Raw genomic sequence first — 10,000 nt, 5'->3', positions numbered from 1 at the left:
TGTAAAAATGGAAGCAAGCCTAAATAAGCAAGCACACTTTAGAAACAAGCCCAAAAAAACGCAACCCGCAACTAACTACCAATTTTTACAAGCAACTTAACAGAAAAAGAAACGTAAGTCACGTATAAGAAGCCGACATGGCAACACTGATTGCAACAGTGATTGCAAAATCACTAGTGACAGAATTAACATAATCCTCATAGTTACGGTTGTTTGACCTTGAAGAAGTTCTCTCACCTCTGGCTTGACTTCTCTGGGTGCGCTCAGCTCCCATCCCAGCACCAGTAGCAGCAGCTGGGCGAGTGTCTTCACTCGGAGTGCCATTCCTTCAGCAAGGCACCCTCCGACAAATAGCACGATTGCCTCGTTAAAACACTTAACTTACTCTTGTCTGTGTGCTGTTTGTCAGAGCATTATCTGACGAGATCTAAAAAAAAATATCCGACGAACTCAGCTCTCTCGGGAGCAAACGAGACGACTTGTTGCACCCAGCTGCTATTATTAAACTCGTCCACAACACACGTTTTTTAAAACGACGCCTCTGAATTTAACGGTTGGTGTCTATGATCCAATCTGTGCATCTTCCCCCCTTTATAGTTTGATCGAATTGAAATGAACTGATCAAACACTGATCGGTCGGTGAGAAGCTTGCTTGGTGGTGCAGATGTTGCTGTACTGCATGCGTAATAACCTAGTAGTGTTCCAAAACTGGCAGCTCACTTCCAGATGTTGAGATTTACTTTTGTTGTTTTCATGGACCACGTTCTAACCCTCGGCCTAGTTTTCCTCTTCTTATCTCTGCTGCCTTCCCCTCCCTTTCCTTCCTATCCTCAAATCGGCTTGTTTTGATTCTTCTCTCCTCTCCTCTCCTCTCTCTCTCTCTCTCTCGCGCTCTCTCACACACAGCTGCAGACGTGGTAGTTTGATAGTCCCTGGAGGCCTTTGCTGGAAAATAGAGGGTTGTAAACCTCCCCCTTCTGCATTGGCCCATCCCTACTTGGGAGAGGTAGAATCAACTTTGTGACCTTGTTGGCATTAGACAGTGGTGTAAGACAGTGGTTCTCAAACTTTTTCATGTCAAGGACCCCCAAATTGACACTTATTAGCCCACAGACCCCCATTTGAAAAGATATGCCAGATATGACCGCATAAGAGAAGATTTTTACGGCTCTAGCAGTGATTCTCAACCATTTTAATTTCAAGGACCCCCAGTTTGACATGCATTAGGTTAAGGAGCCCCATTGAATGGCATTTCTATCTCTGGGACTCCAATTTATATAGTAAAATCAATGTTAATTTAACTCTGAGAGTGTACAAATGGAATCAAATGGACCCGTTAGGGTCCATTTGGTTCCATTTGTACACTCTCTGAGTTACAGACCCATAAGGCCATTTGTACACTCTCTGAGTTACAGACCCATAAGGGTCCATATGGTTAACTATCCAGCATTTAGCTGGGGACCCTGGAACTCCCTCAAGTACCCCTGGGGGTCCCCGGACCCCACTTTGAGAACCAATGGTGTAAGAAGTAGGCTACTCAAGATATCTTAGTAAGTAAGTAAAGGTAGCAAGACCACAACATAAAAATCACACCTGTGTGAAGGTAGCGGCGCCTTTGATATATTTTGTCATAGATATGTGTTTCTACTAGAGAAACAATATTAAATCTCTGTAAATTTATTTCAAGGCTTCCAGTGGCACTAAATAGTGCCATTGGAAGCGAATCACCAAATGTTCATGACATCATAGTGATGTCATGAATAGTAACATAGTGATGTCATGAATAGTGACCAATCAGAACGTTGACGGACCTGACCAATCAGAACCTTGGCGAGCCTGACCAATCAGAACGTTGACGCAAAAGCCAGGTATAGAGGGCTAATATCCAGAGCGGCTAGCGCTGCTAAAAAATACTCTGTTACAAGCAAAATGCCTGTGTTCAAAATGTTACTTGAGCAAAAGTACAAAACTATTGGCATCAAAATATACTTAAAGTACCAAAAGTAAAAGTACTGAAATGTGAAAATAGCAGATCAAGCTCACAATGCGTATTAACACTTTGTGAACTTGTAGATCGGCTATTTTCAAATAGCCTAGGTATAAAATAAGGCTGAAGTGGTTAATGTATGTTTTAGAATATAATATTTTATATCTGCAAAGTAAGTAGTAACTACACTACAGTTTTCAAATAATTGTAGTGGAGTAAAAGTAGTTTAAGTACAATATTTGCCTCTGAGATGTTGTGGAGTAGAAGTAAAAGTATTGAAAATTGGAAATACTCCAGTAAAGTAAAAATACCTCAAAATTGTACTTAAGTACAGTACTTGAGTAAATGTACTTAGTTACTTTCCACCATTGGCATTAGAGCGGACATGGCTGACGTTGACCCTTTCCAGTGAGTTGAGGAAGGCCTTATCATCCTATCCAGACAATCAAGAAAAATATTGCCTAGTAGTTAGTAGTCTAGAAATGTAAATACAGAGGAAAATGATTGCATGATAGGACATTCAAATGATGCCTTGTTTCAAATCTTGATTATAAGTTGTTTTATTGGGAATATTGTTAGTTCTATTTTTAGTCTACATATTGAACATATCTATGACTAAAGAATATGACTTTGAAAATCATATATGCCTACATTTCATTACTATCAGTAGTTGACACTGTGATGGGTGGGCTTTTAAAAATCTTTAACAGATCATGTCATGTCATCATTTACAAATTATAAATGTCATAGGCAAGACTACTCTACCTCATTGTGTAGGCAAACTCATGATCAGTTTAAAATTGCTGACAGATACTTTTTTATGAATTAATTTGACTTCTTAGTTCACTTTCAGCCAGGTAAGCACAATAATGGGCTGCATTTGCATCACCAGATTCATGTGTTAATACAGGAAATTGCGCCCTCTGGAGTATGAGCATATTTTTTTCTGCAAAACACGTCAAAAATCAGTTTACTATCTAGATTAAAAACAAATGTGACAATAGTCTATATACAAGCTCATATAAGTATGCTCACGTACATAAGTATACGTGAGCATGTCCATAATCTTGCTCTATTTTGCTATTTGGGACTTTAAAAAAAAAAACGTTTATCCTGACATGCCCAATATAAGGACACCAGGTTAGAAAGTGGTTAAACTGGCCATGGATCATTTGCAAATGGCTTTCAATTTACTGTAAGGGATATAAGCCCAGTGCTGATCCCTAAACAAATGTTACGTTGGTATAGTTCCATTCTGTAATTGTCTATGTCTTCACTCCCATGACTGTGTCCTTCTCTGTCTGTTTCTCGCTCTCTCTCTCTCTCTCTCTCTCTCTCTCTATGTCTCTCTCCTTCCACAATGCTGAGGCAAATGGCATGCCACCTCCTTCTCTGGCAGAAAATCATATTAGTCCTTTGAAGGAAATGGAATGCCCCCATTGTTTGGGCGAGAGCTTAATTTTCCCTCGGAATCTTCCCTGTCTAATACATTATTCCACCAGGCACTTGCTCATACATTTCAAGACTGCCACCTGCTGTACAAGAACACAGTGCTTATTGACTTAGTGTCTTAATTGAAATGCATGCGGCACCACTCATTTGTTGGTGGTAAATGGCAGCCAAACAAAGAGATTTCACATCACATAGAATGATCAGTTGACTACCTGATGCATCTTGGGTTCTCTCTCTCTCTTTCTCTCTCTTTCATACACACACACACACACACACACACACACACACACACACACACACACACACACACACACACACACACACACACACACACACACACACACACACGCACAGGGGCCGGCTGCTGTGGTTGTCATGGCTGAGGAGATTAGGGCCTGAAATGGGGACAGCTGGCCTCTTCCCCTCCCCTCATCCTCTCGGTTGATGTGACAGACACAGAGGAAGGCAGAGCACTTTAATTGTGTTGGGAGAGAGCAGGATTAGTGACGCCTGCGTGTGAGCGAACTTGGCACTTATGGCTGAACATGGCTGCATGCTAACACACACACGGACACGCGTAATTCTGCAAGCATTCATGGATGTTATACATATATCATATTCATAATATATACAATAAGTGCTGGTATGTGACAGTCCATGCAACTATTTTCCAAACTGAGTTTTATTATATTTCCTTACCCCTCCATGGTAACATCTTGGAATACTGAAAGTACACCTTACAACAAACAGACATAGACTTCTTGGGGGGGGGGGGGGGGGGGTTGTATAAAGATACAACATAAAAACATTTAGCGAGTAACTGTGTGTTACAGACATCACTTTTAGACTAAACAACAATTACATTATTCACAAAGTTGAAGGGCAAAGGTCACACGTACACTCCCTTCGTTGGGCACATGAATACCGCCTCTGTGCTTTTCTCTTGGCTGGAAGATATGATTGAAAAAGTAAACCACAATAACGTGAGAAGGTAGGTTATCCTAACATATCCTAACAACAAGATGGCGAAACATATTCTCCACAGAAACACCCAGTTAATTTGCCTCATTTGTCTTTGCTCATCTAATTTTTACGACATGGCTCTGCAGGAGTCTAGCCATCTACAGTATAAGAGGGTTGGTCTGTGAGTCTGTCTGTCTGTCTGTCATCAGATTCAGTACCAAATTTTGTTTTTTCACATATCATTGCTGTCGGGTGGAAACCTTGTATGTCCAAAACCGTTTCAAAAACATTTTAAGATGAAAATAGCCGATCTACATGCTCACAACAGCATAGATCTGCTATTTTCACTTTTTTTTGTGCAACACTCTTTAATGATGAAGTAGGGCATTCATTTACGGAAAAACATAATAGGTTGACATGTGGACATAATAGGATTCTGCCTGACAGCGACAATAATATACAATATGTTTTATACTTTTTAGCATATTTAACTTCAATTTTATATATAAGTCAATCGGACCCTGATGCTGAAACCTTGCCCCATTTGGAGTCATATGCCATAGATGCCATAGATGACTGACGTCATAAATGACTGACGTCACAGGCTGACGCCACATGGGAATGTGGATCCTTAGATCCACATGGTCAGATTTTTGTTGATGAAAATGACCTGCAGACAATAGTATTTGTATTTATCTTAATAGTTTGCTTTGGTCAACCTACCTATGCGTTATATAGGTAGGGTAAGACAATATGAATTCCAGAAAGATTTAATAATCACAGCCAAGTATTCTAAAAAATAAAATAAAATTCTATTAGTATACTTTTCCGTAACTGGCCAGTTATCTGACATTTGAACTGTCTCCATCTGGCACTCCAAATAAGTTAAAAACATCACTAAGAATTATCTGACCCACATCTGGTATGAAACACTGATACAATAGAGTTACACTCTCCTCAAACATCGACTTTGTTAACATTTTAAACCTACCCAGTAAAATCCCCTAATGTCAATTTAACATATGGGTAAATTTTATGCCCTCAGAATTAAATTAACACTGAGGATTTTACTGTGTATAAACAACTTCAGCCAGAGAAAGGTAGTCTTCCTTTTCTTGGGATCCAGCATGAAGCGGCTTTACTTGATTACGGTACTTGTCCTGGGTTATTCTCATGTTTTTCATACTTTGTCTCTTTCCATTTCTTAAAAGATAGTTGGTCGGCTCACAACTTTCACAAACTAACAATTTACTCAGACTACCAAAGTGACAGACTAGTAAAAATGTATTTAGGAAGCAATACAATGCAAAAGCCCAACAGTTTTCACCTAATGGTAAACATAAATTCAAAGCACCAGAGCGTTGCTCAGCCAATCACATAGACTCTAGATTGGGACCTTCTTCTTCAGACTCCTCCCTTGTTTCTTCCGGAACTCTACCGGTGGGCAGATCCATCTGTGGTCTGATAGGTGATTCAGCCAACTGGGGCATTTCCTCATTCTCTCCCTGGATGCCAGTCGACGGGTCATCAGTTGGTTCAGAACTGGTGTTGAGGAAGGCTTGGTATTGGTTCCAGAAGCCAGCTGAGCTCCTGGTGGCTGGGATGTTAGGTGAAGTGGTAGCCGTGGAAGCCGTGGAAGCCGTGGAAGCAGGAACACGCTCAGAAGTGGAACGACTGCTCCGGGCTGGCGGGCGCGTTGGCTTCGTAACCACACCGTGGTGCTTCATGTGACCCTGCGGATGAATGTTAAAATGGAGACAAGTCCTTAATAGCTTTCATGATACATACATCATACATATAATACAAAAGAACTTGTAATTTAAGTAAAGTAACTCTGGGCAAAAGAAAGGTTTGTACCAGGAATGGGAAAACACTAAAGACGTTGGCAGCAACACTGTAAGATGATGCTGTCAGCAAAGGTGGTCAATTGATTAACCTTTATCTGCATATCATTAAAGAAATTGCCAATGTGCCCCGGTGGATCACAGAGTAAGCCTGCATATGAATAAGGTTAGAGTCCCGCTTGCAGCTGTTGACTGTCTATCAGAAATAAAGCATGAAATGCCAAAAATAGAAAGTCTGCCAATCATAGACTTGTATTGAATGTTATTAATCTCATCATTTCATGAGGCAGTGGATTGCATAAGCATCAGTAAGTGGAAAAAGGTAATTTTCCCACGGAAACAATGTACTTTGTAAATCATTTTCACACTCCATGTTGTTTAGAATTTGCCAGTGTTAATACATGTAAAATGTTAACAATAATAATACCAGCACTGTAGATTTAGATAACTCTACTTAGTTGTCTTGTTAGTCAACTTCTCCTAATGACACTTTGTTTGTACCACAACAACACTTCTACAAAAAATGACATACGATAACCGATAAGACACCTGCAGGGGTCATCGCCATGCTTGCTTGTATTGGACATTTTTTATCAAAATTCAGTTTTTGCCATGGACATACAAAATGAGTAGACAAACACACAAAGAGCTAGCCCTAAATGACCATTACAGGTCTGTAACTCTGAGAGTGTACAAATGTAACCAACTGGACCCGTAGGGTCCATTTGGTTACATTTGTGGCTGGAAGATATGGTGGTCTTTGAAAATAAAACGTTTGAGAACCACTGTCCTAGTGGACTCATAATGTGCCATACATAGTGTCATAGTAAATCAGTGTCATACACATTCTGAAGAAAACCTGGAGACTGACAATCAGTAATTGGGTCTTATGATCAAAATAAGAACATTATAATGGTGTGTAAAAACAATATCTAAAATTCGCCACGGACCAGGCCAAGTCTGGCCATGGACACACCGTGTACGGACATATTGATGACCCCTGGACACCTGTCCATCTGTTTAGATTTTTTTTTTAACTCAGTGATAATTTTCCTCACCTTTAATCCGCTACGACTGGCATACTCTTTCCCACACTCAGCACAGCTGTAGGTCTTTTTCTCGGGACGAGACAGGGGAGGGGGGAGTGTTGGTGCGAGGCCAATGGGGACCGAGCTGTCGAGGCGTTCACTCACAGATGATCTGCTAGCCTTAATGCTCTCCATTCTCTCATCTCTCCCATACGAGCCAAAGTGATGGCTCTGACGTGTCTCCCTTACAAACGTGGCCGCTCTTTGTGATGTGACCCTCACTTCAGCACCACCAACATCTTCAATCTCTGAGGATGTCGTATTGGGGTCCTCGTCAAGCACAGTCGCTGGGTCTTGCTTTGGTGTTGCTGGTGGAGGTGACTGAACTTTGTCTTCTCCCATGGGCTCAGGTGTTTGGGACCTTGGCGATTGCTCTGACTCAAAGTCGGGTCCTGCATTTGTTTTAGGTGGTTCTTCACTCATGATGGGGGTAGAGGAGGTGGGACAAGAGTGCACAGGGGTTGCACTATGGGTCGGAGTACTTAGTAGATCCTCCAGGTTCGATCTTGAGCCAGAGAGGAAGACATCAAAGGAAGAGGAAGCTTCATCTTCTGGACTGTCCTCTATCTTAACACTATGCGCCGCTGATGTTTTGATGACAGCAGAAGAAGTAGCTGACGGATTGATGGAGAGATGAATATCGGTTGTAGCCAGTTCAGCTTGGTTGTCTTCATTACCTGGAGAGTCTGTACTTTCCAGTTGGGGATCTGGTGAAGGAGCACTAACAAAAAGGACAGGTGGGTCCACGCTGCCTGGACGTGGGGTTTGTGTAATAGGGTTCAAGGAGGGGCCTGGGCTGAGGTCAGAGGGTGGGATCAGTTCTGGACTGGATGAGCCAGACTTAATGGGGTCATCAGTGCACTCTGTTGATGTCATATAAGCCGAGATAGTGGTAGTTCCTTCCATTGATGTTTGACATTCAGTGTTTTGGGCTGGGCTTTGGGATTGACTGGCTGTAGCTGGAGGAGGGCTTTTAGGTGGGACAGTGGATGGGTCTATGGGCTGGCATTCGAGCTGTGACAGTTGTACATCATCAGACTCCACATTCATCTCAGGTAAAGGCTCTTCCGCACCATCAGGGGGTAGCTGCCCACCAAGGTGCATGCGGATGTGATGCTGGAGAACCAGAGCATTGGTGAACTTGCGCTGGCACAGAGGGCAAGAGTTCTGGACACGTGCATTGGGAGGCCGGGCACGATGGGTAGCCAGATGTGCCCGCAGACTACCTTTGGTAGAGAAGGATCGTCCACATAGCTTACAAGGGAAAGGACGTTCTCCAAGGTGGGTAGCTTGGTGTAGACGCAGGGCCCTGGGGCAGCTCAGTACGCGCAGACACACCCCACACTGGTTGGGTGCCAGATTACCACCTGCACCCATGATGCCAAGCGATGGTAGCATGGAGCCTACCAGGGCACTAGCTCCATTAGCACTCATGCCTAGGGCAGCAACCATCTCACGGGTGAAGTTTGAGGCAGAGGTGGATGATTGTGGGGAGGCCATTACATAGGTGCTAGAAGTGTTGGTGTTTGAGAGGCTACTGGCGATCAAGCCTGCTGAAGAGGAAGCCACACAGCTAGCTAGCACCTCTCCCATGGACATGGAAGCAGAGGAGGAGGCCCAGGGAGAGGAGGAGGATGTGGGAGGCTCTCTTTCCAGCTTTTCCACCAGTCTCTGCAGCTTGGATGTGTCTGACGTTGGGGTGGAGGAGGAGAGGGAGGACGGAAGAGAGCATGGTGAGGAGGTGGATGGACCTGAGGCTTTAGGAAATGGGGAGAAGGGGAAGGACATCTGAGAGTGGGTGGTGGAAGTGAGGTGATGGGACCCTGGTGCAGAGGGATGTGGGGGGCGTAGCAGGCCCAGGGCTGAATGATGGGGAGATGCGTGGGAAGAAGAGGAAGATGAAGAGGAGGCAGATGGAAAGAGGAGCTTAGGCAGGTGGGCTAGCTGGGAGTAAGCTGAGGGAGGTAGCATGGGCGCATGAGGGGGAGTGTTCTCGTCAAAGCGCTGTTGCTTGGCTCCCTTGAATAACCCTGCAATGGTGGTAGAGGGGTTGGAGAGGAGGGAGGATGCCAGAGAGGAGGAAGAGGATGGTGCTGAGGAAGAGGAGGAAGTGTGGGATGATGCAGAGGCTATAGAGGCTGCAGCGGCCACAGCTGCAGCCCTGTTGAGCTGCAGGATGGAGTGGGAAATCAAAGCCAGATCTACACTGGGGGGCAGGGGTAGAGTGGAGGGGGCAGCACCTCCTCCACCCCCCAGAGAAAAGCCTCCACTACCGCCACCGACCTCCAAATTATCTCCAAACAGATCATCCTCAGGCCTACGTTTACGCCTTTTCTGAAGTAAATTTATATTACTACTACCACTGCTGCTGTTGCTACTCATTGCCTGCCCTAGGTCTGATCCCCCGGTTACCCCAAACCCTGCACCAAACAAAGATGGCGGCAGGAGGGAAAGGGAGAGTTCTGGGTTTTGCTCACGGTGGCGCAGGAAGTGCACCTTGAGGTTGCCCCTCGTAGTGAAGCGGCTGAGGCACACAGGACACTGGTAAGGCCGTTCACCTGTGTGTGAGCGTAGATGTATCTGCAGCCCTGAATCACTGCTGAACATTTTCCCGCAAAAACGGCAGGGATGCTGCAGACGAGCAGACGTGAGCGAGGGGGCGGAGC

At 44.1% G+C, this 10,000-nt stretch overlaps 2 protein-coding genes across 2 annotated transcripts in view; both read right to left on the bottom strand.

Moving 5' to 3' along the window:
• Positions 1–901, bottom strand: part of mmp14b (matrix metallopeptidase 14b (membrane-inserted)) — a 17,956-nt gene extending 17,055 nt beyond the window's left edge. Inside the window, exon 1 of the mRNA XM_084057438.1 lies at positions 238–901. Within this exon, the coding sequence (XP_083913564.1) occupies positions 238–324 (87 nt within the window). The 5' untranslated portion in view covers positions 325–901. The remainder of the gene's footprint in view (positions 1–237) is intronic.
• A 3,252-nt stretch (positions 902–4,153) lies between these two features.
• Positions 4,154–10,000, bottom strand: part of sall2 (spalt-like transcription factor 2) — a 13,120-nt gene continuing 7,273 nt past the window's right edge. The window contains exons 3-4 of the mRNA XM_084057431.1: positions 7,305–10,000; positions 4,154–6,135 (exon numbers count right to left, since the gene is read on the bottom strand). The exon at positions 7,305–10,000 is cut by the window's right edge and continues 1,176 nt beyond it. Of these exons, the coding sequence (XP_083913557.1) occupies positions 5,776–6,135; positions 7,305–10,000 (3,056 nt within the window). The 3' untranslated portion in view covers positions 4,154–5,775. The remainder of the gene's footprint in view (positions 6,136–7,304) is intronic.

The sequence above is a fragment of the Gymnoscopelus microlampas genome (genome assembly GCF_963454915.1).
Source record: "Gymnoscopelus microlampas genome assembly, chromosome: 5".
NCBI classification, from domain to species: Eukaryota; Metazoa; Chordata; class Actinopteri; order Myctophiformes; family Myctophidae; genus Gymnoscopelus; species Gymnoscopelus microlampas.
Note: the sequence above shows the minus strand (reverse complement) of the source record. Positions and strands in the feature narration are given on the sequence as shown.